Source organism: Ahaetulla prasina, chromosome 1 (genome assembly GCF_028640845.1).
Source record: "Ahaetulla prasina isolate Xishuangbanna chromosome 1, ASM2864084v1, whole genome shotgun sequence".
Lineage (NCBI taxonomy): Eukaryota > Metazoa > Chordata > Lepidosauria > Squamata > Colubridae > Ahaetulla > Ahaetulla prasina.
Genome location: NC_080539.1, coordinates 66,458,492 through 66,478,865, shown reverse-complemented (window position 1 = coordinate 66,478,865; position 20,374 = coordinate 66,458,492). Strand labels below are relative to the sequence as shown.

Here is a 20,374-nt window from a genome sequence, read left to right as displayed (position 1 = left end):
GCTAGTTATTTTAAAGAGAGTTTGCCTTTTGACAATTGGGAAGCAGTGTTTTGTATCCTAAGTAGTATTCAGGATGATTTAGAAATAGTAATGGTTTTTAAAAGTCATACAATCCATTACTGCATTTCCCTCCATAAGTATATTTGTAGGGATGCTAGATTCCTGTAGTGTTTTAACTTTTTCTTTATTGAGTCCTGTTCTTAATCACTTTGATTATAGCAAATTGTATGTTTTAGGTGATCCGTGCATTTTCTGGATAACAAAATGTTTTATTTTATTTTATTTTATTTTATTTTTTGCATTTATATTCTGCCCTTCTCCGAAGATTCAGGGCGGCTTACACTATGTTATTTGTATCATGCCTTTTATTATTTTCACAAATAACTCAAGGCAGAAACATATCCACCTTTGTCCTCCTATTTTCCTCGAAATAACAAACCTGTGAAGTGATTGGACTGAGAGAGAGCAATTGGCCCAAAATCACCCACCTGGCTTTCATGGCTAAGGCGGGATACGACTCATAGTCTCCTGGTTTCTATCCGAGTGCCTTTTGGGACTTTTTTTTTTTTTTAGTTTTAGTTTTAGAGTTGCTGACATTTTTCTAGGAAAATATAACTCCAACCAAGCAGATTCATTTGAATTGTTTTATAGAGGAAACTTCCTAAAATCTAAGTTCTTTCAGAATAAATTCTTAGATTTTCTGTGCTCAGCATTTTTCCCACCTAGAAAATAGTCACTATGTGGAGATGATTGTACAGTTTTTTTAAAAGTGCGGCATAAATTTTCAATGTGTTGCAGGTACACAGATCTGTTTCAAGACATACCAAAGTATCAGAAAAACTTGAAATAATAAAATATGTGTAGTCTAACCTTATGCTCGCTTACTATTTGCACTCCCTCCCTTGAATTACTTATTTGTTTTTCTATACTGTTTTAAAATGATGCTGCTACAGCTGCATACCAGAACTAAAACCATCAGAGGCAACCTTTTACTTACTAGTGAAGTTTGAATGGTGGCAATAACTCGTGTCTAGTCACAGCAGTTCCTTGCAGCAGTACCAGTCCTTTCTGAGATCCAGAATGCCGCCTGCAGCTTAACTCTGTTTCCTCAAGATCACCTCACACAATGTAAGCAGATAGTAGCAGAAAATACCCTGCTGCTATACAGTGGCACAGAAAGAAAATTTGAGATAGCATTCTGGTCCCATTTCACAGAACACTTAACCGTACAGTTCAAAAAGGCTGCAGTTGTTAAAAGTTTGCCAAAAACAGAGTTCTTAAAATGCCTGCTCTTTGGTTTTGAGCATGGAATACTTACATGTTCTGAGTTTAAAAATGTTGAATGGTTTTATATATGCTTATCAAAAAAAAATAAAAATCAAATTCCTACTCTTATGCCGGATCATTGAACTACACTTGTTCTCTATCAAGAGTTTTGTCTTATAAATTTATCTGTAAAGTATTGGAAATGGGTCGGTTAAGAATTCCTTTCCTGTTATTTAGACGTGTAAAAGATGGTAGTGGTGCTTTATTTAAAAGTATAACATCAGCATTAGTAACACTAGTTACAAAAATGACTACAAAAATGCTATAAGGGTGGTCAATTTGACTGTATTTAACTGAAAAGTATAGAGAATAAATGCTCATTTTGATCATTTTTTTACAGTAAACTTAAAATCTCTTGTTATAGGATTGTCACCAGATCTGCAGTCAATGGAACAGATCCGAAGAATTATGAGACCCACAGATGTTCCTGACACAGGTGAAACTTTTTTAAAGATTAAGAATATGCTCTGGATCTGCCGTTTTAGTAGCATATTCTCAAAATACTTAATAGTCTGGTCCTGAAACTAATATTTATAAATTAATGTACACCACCTAGAATCTCATGGGAAGGGGACTAAAAAAAAGTGTTATTAAAGTTAAAGCTTTAACTTCTGTAAAGTTAATTATAGAAAGTGCACTGTAGACATTTTCTAGTTATTAATGCTGTGGCTTGACAATGGGAATTTTGTCCCACTGGGTTTAGTGAATACTAATTATGACTTAATCCCACTATATATTGCTTTTTAGATTTTAAAAAAGTTGAGGTAGGCTATTCATATATGAAATCTAGTCAAACATTATTGCTTTATCAATTTGGGTCTCAGTTGTTTGTGTCTTAATTGGGTTGTTAAATTGTATTACTTTTTAGAACGTGAAATCAGTGAATTGTAAACTAGTGCTTAGTGATTGTAGCCTTGGAAATTAAAATTATATGTTTATGCTACATATGTATAAATAGATTTAAATACAATAACAGCAATAATCAAAAATTGCAAGACACTTAGAATATTGACAAAATTTCCATCTATAGATTACAAATGTTGCTGATCCAAACATACATACCAATACATTAGAACAGGGGTGTCAAACTCTGTTTCATTGAGGACTGCATCAGGGTTGTGTTCGACTTCAGGGGGCTTGGGTAGGTGTGGCCAGCTTGATGTTACTCGGGTCAGGGGCGTCTATGGTGGCCCAAGCGCTCTGCCAGTGAAAACGGGCTCCCAAGCTCCGTTTTCAGTCGCGGGCCAAATCTGGCCCCCAGGACTTGAGTTTGACACCCCTGCATTAGAACATCGTAGGTTCTTGGGAAGAACTTGATGCAAATGAAAACCAACACCAACTAAAGAAATGGCAGGGATGAGTTCATATTGTTGTATATGTAATGTTGTTTATAAGTCTTAATGAATGTACAATTTCTTCCTTTTTAAGGCTTGCTCTGTGATCTGTTGTGGTCTGATCCTGACAAGGATGTGCAAGGCTGGGGCGAAAATGACCGTGGAGTTTCCTTTACTTTTGGAGCTGATGTGGTCAGCAAATTCTTGAACAGACATGATTTGGACTTGATTTGTCGAGCTCATCAGGTATGAAAACATTACTGCTAAAATTTAGATATTTTTTATTCTCAGAAGTTATGCTTTGGCAAGTTTTTTTTACTTTTATTTTTGCATTCAGTGTATTCTGTGGATGTAGATTCATGTAGATGAGCCAGTGTAAATTGGATTGCATATGACTATCACTTCTGTCAATACAAATACCCTGTTGCAGCCAAATATTTCCTGTGAAATTACTGTACAGGACCATAGTTATTGTCACACTATATGCTCATATACACCTTCATTTTAAAATGTACTACAAGCAATCTAAAATTATAGAAATATTTACAATTACGGTATATTGATCATGGCTTTCTGTTCTCCTCACTGACAGGTGGTTGAAGATGGCTATGAATTTTTTGCTAAAAGACAGCTGGTTACTCTATTTTCTGCTCCTAATTACTGTGGAGAATTTGACAATGCTGGTGGCATGATGAGTGTGGATGAAACTTTAATGTGTTCTTTTCAGGTAGGTGTTTTTGTATTAAGATATTAACCATATCATAAATTTACAAACATTAGCATATGCCTAAAACTAAAATAGTAAAAATTAATTGGAATCACTTAAGATAATATTTATTTGAATCTTGATTGAAGATTAGGACTTTGGATTGTAAAGGCTAAGTTCTCTGTTGGAAAGCACTAATTATTATGTCCATTACATCAAACCAAAATAAAAGGCCTGAAGGTGTGAATCCAAACTTGAACTCTCTCAATGGAATCTTTTGATAATGTAGGTAAAATAATACCCCAATTAGTGCAAAGCACAAGCGGGATTTGGTGTAACGTTAAGAGATGTCATTTACAAAACTCTTGAGTTCCCATCTCTTTCTGATACCACAGCAATCAATAAATGCACTGATTTTTTTAAACTTCAGTTTAGCAGTAACATGGGCGGTTATAGAAATTGAATGAACGGGTATTTGTAAACCTCGCAATTACAAAATTTTTACACATACCTACAGTTTTATTGAACGCAACTCATGTATAAGATAAAAACAAAAAACAACTACTTCCATGCTAGTCAGCCTGATTTGTTCCAAACTCCAGATAAATTTCCGAAATACTCAATGTTTTTTCTACAGTCAAAAACCTAGCGCCCAGAAATTGTTCTGTTTTTTTTTAGCAAATCGGAAATATTCTTAAATAATAGTTTGTGGATAATGACAACTCCAAAATCCTTTTAAGCAAAACTGAATTCTTGTTTGGTATTTCTTTAATTGTATATCGAATGGATAAGGAAATAAGAACATGTAACAAGTTTTGTGACATCTCCCATCTTGTAAATATACCAGCCCAGCTTCTTGTTTCTCTGAGATTTTCTTCACTGAGGGAATCAGTCTACAATTAGTCCTCACTTAATCATTCATTTAGTGACTGTTTAAAATGGTGCAGAATGAATAATGCTTATGCCTGGCCCTGGAAGTTTTTTATTTATCAAATTTAGACACTGTACAACTCAATATCAAAGTGACTCTGGACCATTTACAGATGTTAAGAAAAAAGGCTGTTGGTCACATGATGGTGATTTTTATGATCAGGGAGTACATTTCAACTCTCCTGCCCCTTTTACCTCTTCCCATCCCTGTTCTTTTGGCTACCCTGTGTTCTCTTGCTACCCCCACTGTAGCCAGCCCTGGCTCACTTGCGCACCCTCTCCCTCCAAGCAGCAGATGGCCCTGACTCAGCTGCACTCTGCCAAGCTGCAGCAGTCCCATGCTTCTCTGCTGAGCTGCTTGCAGGTGCCCAGGACTTGCAAGTTCCTGCCATTTTCTCCATTGACTTTGATTGTTGAAAACAAGCAGGAATTTATGAGGAGGTCCTGACAATGACAGCAATGGGATTACTGTCACTAAGTGTGGTCATGTAACATCAGTCATGCTTTTTGACCTTATTACATAGCACTGAAAATTCTTTCCCAATTATTGCGTTATCAAAGGACTACCTGTAGTATTTTGAAGGGATTGGTTATATGTGTTTCTGAGCACCATTGTCTACAAAATGACTTCTCCATAGTAGAACAAATAATAGTTGCAGATCTGGTAGTCATAATTTTGCCAGGCTTATGGCTGTATAAGGTAGGAGAAAACAGTCTAAGATTATATAATCCCAGTTAAGGGCATATAGATTCAAAATAATGGGTTTATATTCAGGTCATCTATCCTTTTTGCTATGGATTTGTGATCTTGGGCAAGTTATTTGTTTTCTATTCTTTTCAGTTTCCCCTAAATGAAGATTCATATAGCTAGTTCAGTCATGGCAGCCATTTTATAGTGACATAAAATGCTTTTTTGACATGCAAAATATTCCCCAGCTCATAAAGACTGAACTCTTTTTTTTTTTCTTAAGATTCTCAAACCTTCTGAAAAGAAAGCAAAGTACCAGTATGGTGGACTGAATTCTGGACGTCCAGTCACTCCACCTCGCACAGCTAATCCACCGAAGAAGAGGTGAAGAAAGGAATACAGTAGAAAATCATCAGATCTGTAAAGGACAAAATTCCATATATACAGTATATAATAAGTGTGCACTGTAAAACCATCCAGCCATTTGACAACCTTTATGATGTCACATCTTTAACTTAAAGAGACGGGTAAAGGATCCTTAATATTTTCTAGTTGACAGATGTGCAACACTGTATTGTAATAAGTATACACCAAGTTCCAGTAATCAACATAAAGTAAATCAGATCTAAACAAATTATTTTGGTTGCATACATGTCAGTTTTAAAGTTGACCAACATCCCAATTTAAGCTTAATGTAATAGTTAAATCAGATGAGAGCATGATGTTTCATTTGTGTAATGTGGTCTTACTGTTGCTTGATTGCTTTTATTTCTATTTTGTAGCTAGAATGATGGCAAGGTATCTTAGTAATGTTCCCTGGCTAAAAATGAACTGTGGAAGGGATTTGAATAGCCAGCTGTTGCTGTTCTTTCTCTTCCAGTAATCTTGCTGACTAAGTGTTTGCCCCTCTAATAGGAGTCTGGTGATTAAAGACAAACCAAGCTAAAGCTAGTTCTTACAGTAATATTCCTTTTCCAAAGAGACTAGAAATCAGTGTATTTTCATGAAACAGAACTTGTTACTTAGTCTGCCACTTCGTGCACTGCACCATTTTAAACTAACATTATACTCACAACAGCACTTCATTCAACTAAAATAGGTCAAAAGTTGTATTTCTTCTTTGTTGGTCATGGAATATCTTGCATTAGATTTTATTAGCATGAAACATTTTTCAGCATGCTTAGCTTCTTGATAACGCCATACTTGCATTAAAGTGCATTCTGCATTTCTCAGAAGATGTGAAGATTCTTCTCTGACAGCCTTGGAAGTGCTATTTCTCTTCCCTTTTCTTCCCTGTCAACACTCCAGGAGGGTTATTTAAATGTATATTGATAAATAAACAGTAGGATAACTAAAGCTAATGGTGGTTGAACTGTCTAATATATCTACATGATTGTAAGGCTTATGTCACAAAGAATGGTATCTTCTGGATTTTCATGATCAAAATTCATATTCATGTAGAGATTTCTGCTTTGTAGTGTACGTATAGTAGCAATAATTTCTGTACATGATCAAGAGTTGATGCAGTATTTCTTTTCCTGCTTTCCTTTTTTAAGGATTCATATTAATGATAAGTGTAAGGTCATGTGTAAAGTTTGTAAGACAATAAAAATTGAAAGGCAAGGATTTCAGTGAATAGGATTACAAACTTTTATTGGACACTGACAAACTTGTAAGATTTAAGAGGTAAGGTTATAGTTTGTACCATTCTGTGTGCAACAATAAATGTAAAACTTTAATTTTGCCTTTGCAAATGTTACACTGAGGATTTGAAACTTGCATTTTATAAATAGCACGTATTATGCAAGTGATTTCTGCTAAGTGAAGTTCTTTAAATTTAAGCCTCTTTTCTAATTCCATTTTGTTTTAAACATTAAATGTAGTTTTTTTTTCATTTAGTAAAGTTGTTTAATTCATTTGAAGTCTGACTGTTTATTCCAATCCTTTTTTAAAATTCATTAGCTCTTAATGGCATGCATTAATTACTATGTGGGTAAAAGGTTGATACTAATATAAACATTCAATAAGGGTATTTAAAACCAGTGTTATTTTCCTGTTTTAAAATCACAGAACTCAGTAATAAGAATGGTGCAGTGCCAAGTAGCTGAACAAATGTCACTTTCAGAACAATGACTAATTTTCAGTTGCAGTTATCCAGCACAGTGATAAAAAGTTCTCATCTGACAGGTGAACTTGAGTCATTAGATGAGAAATTCATGCCAATAACCACATTAGGAATTGAGCAAATGCAAAGCTTATAAAACTGCTGGTCAAATAATGATCCTTTTTGACAAGTGAACCCTTATTTAAGTGTTTTAGAACATTAATTTGTACATCTGAGTTTAACATTATTTTGAAAAAAAATGCTGTTACATCACTGCTGTTTTGCATGCATGCAAAACCTTATTGAAAGACAGTAACTTTTTACTTATCAGTATCCTGTAGCTGATATCTCTCATGTCATTTCTTAGTATCCGGTAACAGCACAATTCTAGTATCTGTGCAACAAATAATATAATCACTAAAATCACCACTTATCTTTTTCTTACAAACATTTCTGAAAGAATAATTTATTGCAAGCGTGTAAGGGCAGATCATGTTCAGTGCTTAGAACTGGTCCATGAATACGAAATCCCCATTGATATATGAGCTCTGGCATGTCATAAGTTCAGTTTAAAGATCAGTAATGTGTCATTTGCAGTTCCTTTAAAAATATTTTGGCCATGGGTGCATATCCTTTCTGTATAATCAGAATGGAAGTTGTAATGTATTAAGCATGATTTTAAATATTATTTTATTGTCTGTCTTCCCACCCCTTCCATTCATTGCTTGCGTAAAAGGAACACAGTTCCTTTTTCTGCAGTCTTTCTGTAAAGCTGATGTCACTTTCTAGTAGCATTTTTCCACAGTTTTATTTCTAAGTAGCTTCTACTTACTGTGTGGAGTTTTCTTTTCTGCCATTGTTCCATCAAACTGTCATATAAGCAATTTGCTTAAAGACAATCTTGTGCAATGTGGATGGACTGCTAAAAGACTCCGATATGAAAGTAGTTCACAGGATAGTTTTTGAACAAACTGTATAAAAGACTTCTTTCCACATGTGTGAATGGACATTGTTTAAAACCCATCTTGTGGATGCAAAATATCATATCCAAGCTGGTTGTGTCCTGCCAACTTGAGAGAATATTGAGTTTTAGGAATAAATACAACTAAATCTCTTGATTCTGTATTCATGTCTCTTATTTGCACATTAACACATTTCAGTTGAACACATTGTCTCGACATGTATTTGCTGTTAAATCTGTTGCAGACGTGATGTTTTGAAAACGAAGAACACCTCTTTAAATGCCACTAACTTTGTTAATCCCAAAGGAAAAACAATCTGTAAAATCCAGTTAAGTTCCAGTTAAGTTCTTGCTTCATTAGAATGGATTGGGTTAGCTTTTTGTGCAACATCTCAATATCTGCTGAATTTTGGGAAATGTCTAGAACTACGTACTAACTAATATCCATATTTCATAGTGGTCAGCATTGTGGACATAAACTTAGACAATTAAAAAGGCAGAAGAAAAAAGTGTTTCCATGCAGATCAGATGCTAACACACAGCCAAACATTTAAGAAACATGGAGGCACATAAAAGTGCACTCTTGGGTGAGCAAAAGAACATGAAATGTACAAGTTACCCTCCCCTGCATTTAGAAACTTAATAGAAATATTAAAATATATACATATTGAAGATTTAAGAAATCCTATTTTGACGATATCCATCTTATGTAGACACAAAAAATTGGGGGAATTTTGTTTGCAATACTTCTAGTAGTTATAGTCTATATCCGTTTCTGCAATTAAAACAAGGCTTTCCATCCTTGAACATGAGTTCATATTTTTTATATATGAATCAGATTCATTTCTCTGTTGCAGAATTTTCTTTTACTTTACACTTATTCACAAATGTATTAAAAGAATGGACATAAACATTTTTGGGTGCTTTAGTGATTAAGAAGCTATGATGGTATGACAATTCCTGAAGACATTCAGAGTCCCATCTAACCCTCATCTAATGATTGAATTATTTTATTGCAAGTCTGGTAGAATCCCCACATCTTGTCGGACATTTCCTTTGCCCCCACAAATATATATTTGTTGCGATTGCAAATACCAATATTTAGAAAGGTGGAGTAAAAATTAAAATTGTGGAATTACCGGTAGCAACATCTGTTAAGTCATTAATATTGTTACTTCCTGATTTGGAAGACACTAAAGTATGTGCAAGCTACCAGTTTCAAATATGCATATTTGAGAGACTGCTCTGATTTTTGTTATTTACTTACTACACAGAGGTATTAATCTTGTATTTTAGGTGGAGAAGAAAGATAAAAAAGGACCAGATCAGACCAGTAACTGGAAAATTGTAATTAATTGTTAGTCATCCAGGGTTAAGAATAAGTAATGGGAGAAAAAAATATTAAAAAAAAAAATCCCCCAGTGCATCAGTATGGAAGAAGCAGCTGGAAAGCTATTCAGAATATTGGCAACTCCTACAATTTAAGCTGTTCACTTCTCTAAAAAGAGTGTATGCAGCCTGCCCCCTGCTTTTTCATCTGCATGTTCATATAAAAATATGACCACTTCTAAAGTAAAAAAGTGATAACCTTTGAAACTGTCCTGCCCGTTCGCCATAGTGGTGGAGACAGCAGCCAGGAATAGGAATGGGTTGTACTCGTCTGTTCAGTTGAAGGACTGTGTCTGTCAAAGTTGTTAAGTCCCGCCCTTGTTGCTAGGCCTCCCAGCTTTTGACTCAGTCCTTCAGACTGGACGGATGTTTTGGATTGCTTCTCTTCACATTCCTGACTACTACATCTTATAGAGGCTGATTCACAGTTTTCATCCTTGAGTAAAGAACAGCTGATTCAACTTAAAGGGGCTTTAAGACCAATTGACTGGTTACTGGGTCAGTCAGCAAAACACTGCAAATCCAAGAGAGGCGGGAGGGCGGAAGCGGCTACAAGTCCGATGCTGCGCCTATGGAGACTGGTCCAGGGCACTCTAGAGCTGTTGACTTGGCAGCTACATTCAAAGAACAGCATAGTTCCCAGCCTCATCACAAAGCTAGCCACCAGAGCAAGGCATCCCTGCGGGATGAGCAGCGCAGGGATCAGGCCCTGCAAAAGATCTGCAGTACGGCCAGTAAAAAAAGGGACTCTAAACTAGCTTCCGGGGAAGATCCCTGTACGTCGGCCGACCAAGTTCCAGACGAACGGTTACCAGGGGCAATCCCTGACCAAATATCTCCGGGACTGTCCCCTCGCTGTTTCACCCTTCAGGTTGTGGGGACCTTCATTGGCCTCACCGGAACAACCTACTGGTGGCGAACCTTCTGTTCGGGATCCCAAATGGGTTCCTCATGGTATTATCATCCCTCCGGATGCCAGTTTCAGTCTGGCAGAGGATTGGGGTTTCCCCTTACCGGATAATTTGTAAACGTAATCTCAAGGGCCATACAGCAGACCCTTTCTTCCGGTTTCAAACAGACCAGCCGGGCATTCTCTGAGGTGTCGGTCGCATCAGGCTTACATTTTGACCCTTGCCCGGATGACTTTCAATCTTTTCGAGACCCAGGGTCCCCTGCCCATTCTCACAAGAACCATCTATTGCTCTTCGAGGAAGTTGGGCACAAGGAACCGGACCTTTCAGATGAAGGGTTCCCGCCCCAGCAACCTGCCTTTACTGGTCTCTTCCCACCACCCATTTTCAAATTGTTGTTCAAGGTCACCAATGCGGCACGTTTGGGTTTTCCCCTGAATGGTGATGCCCTCAGATTTCTTGTGAGCTGTCAGACTCACTATTTTCGGAACCTAGTAAGGCAGTGGATGTCATTCCCACCCCTCACCTTTTCCTTAATGTCGTTCAATGACAATGGATTATTCCCGGGTCGGCCCCTCTTCCTTCCTCTACCAAGAGGTGGCTTTTCAACGTAGCCCCGGAGTTGACAACACTACGTCCAAGTTCCTTTGGTGGACACACCGATTGCCGCCTTATTGCCTAACTCCGTCATCCAGTTTACATCCCGAAGAGCGATGTTCTGATCAGTCCCTTCAATACATCCACCAAGGAGCAGCATGGGCAATTTGAGCAGTCACCACGGCATCGTTTTTTAATTACTGTGGCTGCACCAACTCTGGGACAAGCTGACAGCCAAGGATACCAGACTGTAGCAAGATTTGAATAAGATCATTGCTGCAATCCAATTCTCAGCCAATGCAATGCTGACCTTGGCCCGCTTTGCCTCCAAGACCATGGCTTCCGCACATCGTCTTCTCTAGCTGAGACATTGGCAGGCAGACACCAGTCACAAGTGGAGCCTTGCGTCTGCCCCTTTGCGGGGGGCAAATTATTTGGCCCAGCCCTGGACCCACTACTTGTTGAGACAAAACACAAACATAAAATCTTACCTACCTCTCAACGAAAGGGCGAATTCTTCTACTCCCCGTTTTTCTGTCGACCTCAATTTTGAGGTTTCAAGTGAGATGCTGGAACTTCACATTCCCAAGGGTCTTTCGGGCCGAGACAGAGGGGGCACCAAGGCAGGCCAACTCAAGGTAGACCGTTCCAAGTAAATGGCCCTTTCAAGGGGGAGGAAGTAATTTGTTCCGATGCCATCAATAACAGCATTTCAGATCCTCCCATTGGGGGCAGGCTAGCTCTATTTGCTGATTGATGGGAGGACCTTATGTCGGACACCTGGGTCAGGGATACCGTGAGATCTGGTTTATTCCTAGAATTTCTCTCCACACACACACCCAGGTTCTTTCTCCACTGCCCAGTGTCTAAAGACAGGAACAAGAGGGCCCTCCTGGATATGGCTGTGCAACAGCTATTGGGCATCAGAGCTATCCAGAGGGTTCCAGTGATCAGATAGGGCAGGGATTTTATTCTCTCTTATTTGTCGTTCCCAAGGCCTTGGATGGGTGGTGACCAATTCTTGATCTCAAAAGGCTGAACCAATATGTTGTATATAAACAGTTCAAAATGCAGTCTCTCCAATTCTCACTGGCATCAGGAAGGGCGACTTCCTCACTTCTATTGATCTAATTCAGGCATACCTGCATATTCCGATCCATTACGCATTTGGAAGGGGAGGTTTCTGACCAGACTAGGCCCGCCCGTGATTCAGGGGACAGTCAGCTTTGGTATGTCCCATTCCTGGCTGCTGTCTCCACCACTATGGAGAAGAGGCGTTGGTCTTACCAGAGACCCCTTTTCGTATGGTGGAGATAGAAGCCAGCCCCACCCTTAGTCAGTCTGGTCTCCGATTCTCTACTTCACTTCTATTCCAACAAGTCGAATCCTGTGGTGGGGTGCTCCCGGTTCTGTCTGGTTCTATAGAACCTGTAGTAAAACCAGCAGGAGGCTCCACCCACCCACCCCGACATCATCAAAGGGCTTCTGTGCATGCACAGAAGTGTGTGCGCGCATGTAGTTGAAGCGAGAGCACATGCGCCCTCCCATTGCAAACCCGTAATAAAGGTAAGTAGAACCCACCGCTGGTCGAGTCTGTTTCTTAGTCTTCGCCAAAAGCTGGGAGGCCCTAGCAACAAGGGTGGGACTTAACAACTTTGACAGACTCAGTCCTTCAACTGAACAGATGAATACAAGCCATTCCTATTCCTGGCTGCTGTCTCCACCCCATGAAAAGGTGCGTCTCAGGTAAGACTAACGCCCCTTTTTCCTACCTTGTTTTAAAATCATAGTGGAATACACAGTTTAGGTTCATCCATCACATGTAATTTAAAACTTAAGAGGAATGAGGTACCTTACTATGCAATACAAGCCATTACAGTTTTTGTTAAATGTAAATTCAGCCAATTGTGGACTATTCAAACTTTGAACAAACCATGACTTAAAATAAGCTATGTTATTGTCTCTTATTACTAAAAACTTTTAACTATAATGGGAAACAAACAATACACAAATAAGAAATGCAACATATAAAAGTATAGATTTTTTTAAAAAAAAATAGCATTTGTATAACCAATTCAGGTCAGCACCAAGTAACCTTAGTGATCTAAAAAAATAATTTTCCTATTAATGACTTACTGGTAAAAAAAAATCTAATTTGTTTCACAGCAATGGGCAAAAATGGTATAGTGGATTATTTATCAGTTTCTTCAGTGAAATTAGAAATAAATGTTAAGCATACCTAAACACTCTGGTAATTCTTAGCATGAGTTTTCAAACAAGATTCTGGGTAGATTCCAACTGAAAAAAAATTCTGGGGTGATGAACTATATTTTTTCCTCTCATCCTAATGAGCAATATCAGCAGCTGTTAAATTTTAAATTTTAAAGGGTTTTATGTCGGTCTATGACCGTTTTAGTAATTTTGGCCTATTAAATATTTCATTTTAAATTCGTTTTAAATTTGTTATTTATATTTTGTATATGCTCTGTTTTTAATATGGCTGTAAACCGCCCTGAGTCCTTTGGGAGAAGGGCGGTATAGAAATTAAATTATAAATAAAAAATAAAAATATATTTATCATTTAGATGGATTGATTATATGCCATTGAATTGTCTGCCTTCCACTTTTCCTGGCATTCCAAACTTCTCAAAATTCAGCTTTTAATAATGAAGCTTTTCTTGTCTGTTTTCCTTTGAATAAGTACCTGATTATGCACTGGGATAATAATCTAAAATCCTTATGCTTTTCCAAGACACAACTTACCAATTATCTGGATTCTGACCATAGAATTTAGTCAAACCTTTAGATCCAATACTGTTGAACATCTTTGAATTCCAATGTATAATAGGCAAATAAAAAGAAATCAGCATTGAACAGATGGTGAAATTTTCCTGAAATCTCTGTCTTACCATAGTGTATTGGAAATTGCATGCATTAACACATTTATTTGTGAAACCTAGAATAAATTCAAATCAGAGTAACCCATACTCATATATACAATATGTGTTCATACTAAGAAGTAACATTTTTCTGCTTGCTGACAATCCAATCCTGCTGTTATTCAAACATCAACTTAAATTTATGAACTATCTCTTGGAAATCTGTTCATGTCTTAAGCAACTTTCAGCTGGGTTGTGATTAGGAAAATGATCACCTTGCAACCCAGCATGCTTTATTTGGGTCAAATGACGGCAACCAATGGATAATTTCATCAAGAGCATTGTACAGAAGCAGGAAGGGGCTGAATCGACATATCTATTAAGTTCCTGACTTCACTGAAATGTAGCAGCCCTGCTTTTCTTGATCCTAACCATGTGTTTTTCAAACAAAATATTACTGGTAATTACAAATGTGCATCAAATTTAGCTCAGAATCTAAAATTCAACAGTTTTTAAAAAATTCAAAATGTCCACACAAAATTGGACTTACAGCTTTAATTTCTGAGCATTTTAAATGGATTTACCAGAACTCATCAATCCCTGTGCTCAAAAGATGGTGAACCAACATATTGCAAGGAAGTGCCAGTTTTTAATGCTGTATAATTCTGTCTTCCTGGGGTAGAATTGATTTATGGGATCTGAGATAAGATTAACATTGGGTGTTTACTTGGAAAATGCTGGATATTCAATTTATCAGTGTCAAAATAAATAAATAAATGTTTTTGTTAATTATTATTCCCGAGTTCATGTTTTTGTCATAAAAATTGGTGAAGAATATCACTTTTGTATAAATTGCTAAAATATCTATGGGATGGGGAGAAAAGGGAGAAAACTTTTTTCTCCTTTCAAACATAAAGCCTTGTTGAGTTCTTGTCTTTCCCTAAGTTACTTAAGTAATCTAGCTGAACTTTCACAAAAAATAATAAAAAGCTGTAGATCATTGATGTAATCTCTACCATCTCTACCCTGAGTCCTTCGGGAGATAGGGCGGTATACAAATACGAATAAACTAAACTAACATTTCTTCATTTTATATTATGAAATATTATGAGTCCAACATCCCTGCCCCATGGACCCATCTGAAATTTGACAATTATTTCTTGGAAAAGGATAGACATCTACAGAAATACTCTAAATTTCTCAAAGAATAACAATACAGGACTATTATCATTTCCTTTTTTAAAAAAAATCTACATTAACTATCTGGTGGAAAGATTAAAGACTGTCAAAGGCTACAATGCTTGCAGCTTTCATTAAATTCTTTTAGGGTGAAAACATCATATAAGTATAATGAAATACAATGCAAGGAACAGGCCAGTGGTGAAATGTAAAATTTGTTACTACGGGTTCTGTGGGCATGGCTTGGTGGTGGTGGTAATGTGACTGGATGGGCATGGCCAACTTTTTTTTTAAACTTTTAAAAGCATTTTTTCTACAACCTCTTCGGCTGAAGAGATTGTAGAAAAAATGCTTTTAAGAGGTTCCTCTGATGATCCCAGCTGACTTGCCTGATTGTCAGAGGTTTTTCTTTTAAAAGCGTGGGGGGTTTTTTGCCTTTAAAAGAAAAAAAAAGCCTCTGACGATCAGGCAATTCAGCTGGGATCATCCGAGTCTTTTAAAAGCATTTTTTTACAACCTCTTCGGCCAAAGAGGTTATAGAAAAAATGTTTTTAAAAGTAAAAAAAAAACCTCTGATGATTGCGTGGCTCAGCTGCGCATGCGGGGGGGCAGGGATTTTTGCTACCGGTTCTCCGAACCTCCTGTCACCATTGCTACCGGATTGGGAGCATTTCATCCCTGGAACAGGCCAAGGATAGGAGGAAAACAATATCAAACCTATCTATTTTCTGCTGGCCTCTTTTGCTTTTTCAGGCAGAATCATCTCCAAAGACTCTTTATTTCCACATTAGGTATCTATTAATACATAAACTTGGATGTTAATAATTTTTATTAATGTTTTCAGTGAGCTCTCTGATTTCATTTCAAGGAGTATTAAATTATTTGGTCTCCATGCTGTGCAAGGCATTTTCAACTGTCTTTATCAGTTCAAAGGTACTGATTTCCCCCCCACTTTTCATTTAGTTTTTATAGCCATACATTTATATGCAGAAAATCCATGATAATGTATATCTTGCCATCTTATATCTTTGGCATTGCAATTGTTTCTACATGTACATTTTTTGCAAAGATTTGTCATTTCCCCCCATGAAACAAACATCTGTATAGTATTGCATGGTTACAGTAATAAACTTTTAGAATAAAAGCTTGTTCCTACTTGAAATTCTATTTGCATTGGATTGACTGGCATCAGCAGTTGACAAAGTTTGGTTATTGTTTTTCTCAAGCATTCACTTGGTTCAGTTTCAATACACAAACCTTCAGAATAAAGCACATTTGCCAAAGTCCATAATTCAAAAAGCAAGTCCTATATAATCTTGTTTGACCTTCCTTGTTTCTCTTAAATTCACAAAAACTGCCTCCCAAATTTTTTAGAAGCTGTCCAGCAAAGTTTCTGGGACTTTATTTCTAACTGTAAACCATAGCAAGAATCCTGATAGACAATATACAAATAAAAATAAGTATTTCATTTGTTTCTTATATAACATTAAGATACAACAATTTACATGAGTCACAATGACCAGTTTAATGCACTACATTATACCAAATGGAAATGACCCCACAATATTTATAAACTTTAATTTCTGTAATGTGCATAGTATTTCCTGCCTGGGCAGGGGGTTGGACTAGAAGGCCTCCAAGGTCCCTTCCAACTCTGTTGTTGTTGTCGTTGTCCCTTCCAACTCTGTTGTTGTTGTTGTTGTTGTTGTTGTTGTTATTATTATTATTATTATTATTATTATTATTATTATTATTATTATTTGCAAACTGATTTTGCAAGGGAATTAACAGTTTGATTTTGGCAGTGGATGTCTGCTGCCCCCTGCTGTCCAGCTAATTATGAAAACTGAAATTTACAGAAAGTATAAATTCACCATTTTTTTAAAAAAAGTGATGTTTTCTTGGGGAGTCCTTTACCCTCCTCCTTTCTTATCTTTATTGAAATCCTGAGCATTTTCCATAATCTCATTCATCATCTTGGATGCAACCTTACTTACTGAACCAGAGGGATTAAGAACTTTCCCGTCTTCAGTAGCATAAATTGCCTGGTGTATATATTTGTTGGCGGCATCTTCCAAATTTTCAGAGATCTCTTTACTTGCCATCTGCATAACCAAAGTACACAGCTTTTGGACAGTGCTTGCTACTTCAGACTGATGGCATTTGTTGACCTTCTGAAGCTTTGAAAGCTCTATTGTTGTTATTCTAGGACATCTTGTCCCCTGCCGATGGCGTTTGTGCAGGAGAGGCAGTTGAAGGGGGCAGTGCATCCTGAAATCCACATGCATATTTGTGCAGGTCATCAAAAAGCCAGGACACAACAGTAAGTTCTTCGGTTGAACCTTGATTGAACAGACAAACTGCTCCTTCTGTCTTAAGACTGTTCTGGTGTGTCATTGTCCTTTATTACTATGACCTCTTCGTCCTGCATTTTCCCCAGATCAAGTCCTGTGGCAGATTCAGCAGATTTAGACTGGCCAGCAGCATCTTTATCTGTATCATCTGTTTGCTTAATGTTCAAGCTGGAAACATCAACAAAACAAATCACTTTGCATTCCTGGTCCTTTCCTCCTCCAGGATTATAGAGATCACCCTAACTCACACCTGCTTGGCTGTGTAACCAATCAACTTCCTGAGACATCTTCTGAAGCTTGGATGTGGAAATGTACCTAAGACTGTAAGGTTGCTCCTTATCAGCTGAACTGCTTTGATGACCCTGCCAGACCAAAGATGTTGCCTCCTCTCTCAACTTTCCATGCTCTTCTGCTGCCAGATGTCATTTTCATATCTGTGCACATAGTTTTTATGGCAGCAATGACATCACAAAGAAGCATCTTATCACCCTCTGATAATATATATTTCAGCTACTTTTTCTCATTCACCTACCTGGTTTATGAGAAATTTGTCTTGATTAAGAACAAGTAATGTTGCATTCCTTGAAATAATAGTGGAAAATTAAGAGAAGTTAACTTATTCCTACACCAAATCTTACAGGACCTTTTACTTACAATGTCCTTCAGAACACTGCAAAAGTAGTTTGACAAATTACATGCAGTTGGAGAAGCACTTACATTTAGGGAATTCTTACGTTGTTTTCTGCGTGCTCAGCTGCCATACCCATAAAAAAGAATCTGTTGGGAAGGCCTGCCATCTTTAGTTGCAGATCTGCTTGCAGTGGGTAGGACCTGGTAGCAAACACTGAACTGGATTTGGCACAATATGGACAATACTTTTAACGATTTACCCCATGGAACAAAATCCTATCATAGTTAAAATTATCATGCTTAAAATAAGAGTTGATTAATAGACAGGTAACATCACCATCTATAACTTCATGCCCTCCTAACCCTTAAAAGCTTTGAAAAAGAGGGATCAATCTATCAGACGATGACAAATGTAAAAGAAGGGAACAAAAAAAAGCCTTCCACCCTTTATAAGGTAGGTAAAATGAGGACCCAGATTGTTGGGGGGGCAATAAGTTGACTTTGTAAAAAAATATACAAATAGAATGAGACTATTGCCTTATACATTGTAAGCCGCCCTGAGTCTTCGGAGAAGGGCGGGGTATAAATATAAACAACAACAAAAAAAAAAAGTAAGACCTATAACATGGGTTGAATCAAACTAATATTAAATGCACATATTATAAATGAGACACGTCCTTCTACTTTTGTAAACAACAAGAGGACTGAACATAATAAATGACAACTAAGCCAGTGACCTATACGTAGCTTATCCATCCTAATGGGGAATTAACAACAAAAACAATTGACTATGTATGTATCCCTTCTGGCATAATAGGAACATTTCAAACCACAGGTGTTATTCCACAAGACTGTAGTGATCAGCAGCTTATCACATCCCAATACATTGGCTTTGAAGACAGTGGTATACTGAAAATAAAAAAATTAAGGCAGGACACTTCTAAATAAAGTTCAATTCACCAATAATATAGTTGTTGGATTGATACAGGATGTGGAACAACATGTGGAACAGCATGTTGCCTAGATAGGAATTTGGCAAGGAGAGCAAACGATAGTTGTGCCGCATGAGTAATTATACAATTGCTTAGAAAGAAAATTGTCTATAAATGTATCCTAAAACACAAGAAGACATTATATCAAATGTTTCTTTGGCATTCTCGCCTGACACCATAGATTCTAAAGACACATTATTCTGGAAATTGGTAAATGCCAATTTGGATGAAGATAAGAACAATGCAGAGATTTGAATGACCAAAAAGGAATGGGTGATCCATATATATTAGATGGCTCCCCATCCTACTCCAGTTAATCCTTCAATTTAGAATTTTAAATTTTAAATTTGGTTTTAATGGGGTTTTTATTATTCTATTGGGGTTTTAATATTCGGCCGTATTTAATAAGTTTTTTAATTGGGGTTTTAACTTGTATTTATGTATATTTTTTACTTGGCTGTAAACCGCCCTGAGTCCCTTGGGAGATAGGGCGGTATACAAATATGATTAAATAAATAAAATTAATTAATTAATTAATTAATTAACCTACAACTTTGTGATACTATACCCTGGCTCCCTGCTCTTTAAAAGAAATTGAATCTCTGATCCTGGCATTGCCATTAGGCAAAGTCCCCAGAGAAGAATATATCTCTGGTGTTATCTCTGGTGTTAAAAGGTGTTATTGTCTCATGAAAGCCTGTTTTGGCTAAATTACTTAATAGCAATAATTCTTCTGGCTACTTTGCCAGGCCTGAAATACAAAGATAGTGATCCCAATATACCAAAATGGAAGAATAGTACTTTTCCCGGAGAAGTATAAACCAATTAGTTTGATTGACATCATAGCTAAAATTTATGTAAAATATTTAGCTAATAAACTAAAGGATTGGATCTTTGACAATGAAGTGCTTGCAGAGAAAGAAGGCAGGGGTTAGAGCAAGATATTCAACAACTGATTATTGTTTTATATTGGAGTATCTGATAAATAAGAATATAAAACACACCCACAGGTAGTATGTTGCCTTTTGGATTTTCATGCAGCTTTTGATTCTATTGATAGAATTAAATCATGGATTGAGCTAAATCAGCTGAATCTGGATAGAAAGCTAATATACACATACTCAAATTCAGTTTAGATTCATCCAGTAGGGCACCTGAAAGATACCAAGGTTTTTAAAGTGGTGAAACAAGGATACGTACTTAAACCTTTACTTTTTAATCTGTACTTTGCAAAAAAAAAAAGCATTGTCTTCCATAAGTCTGTTTAAATCACAGTCTGAGCATTTTATATTCTATTGTTATTTTGACATAATTGTGTAGATAACATGTTTGCCACCCTTATTTAATGGTTAATAGTATTAGCATACATTAGCACACTTTCACTGCCTAAGTGA

The 20,374-nt window shown here is 36.9% G+C and overlaps 1 protein-coding gene across 1 annotated transcript in view; it reads left to right on the top strand.

Annotated features, from left to right (window-relative positions):
* The window catches only part of PPP1CB (protein phosphatase 1 catalytic subunit beta), a 29,270-nt gene extending 21,064 nt beyond the window's left edge, over positions 1 to 8,206 (top strand). The window contains exons 5-8 of the mRNA XM_058162407.1: positions 1,691 to 1,762; positions 2,755 to 2,906; positions 3,253 to 3,387; positions 5,268 to 8,206. Coding sequence (XP_058018390.1) covers positions 1,691 to 1,762; positions 2,755 to 2,906; positions 3,253 to 3,387; positions 5,268 to 5,372 — 464 coding nt within the window. The 3' untranslated portion in view covers positions 5,373 to 8,206. The remainder of the gene's footprint in view (positions 1 to 1,690; positions 1,763 to 2,754; positions 2,907 to 3,252; positions 3,388 to 5,267) is intronic.
* Positions 8,207 to 20,374: the final 12,168 nt, after the last annotated feature.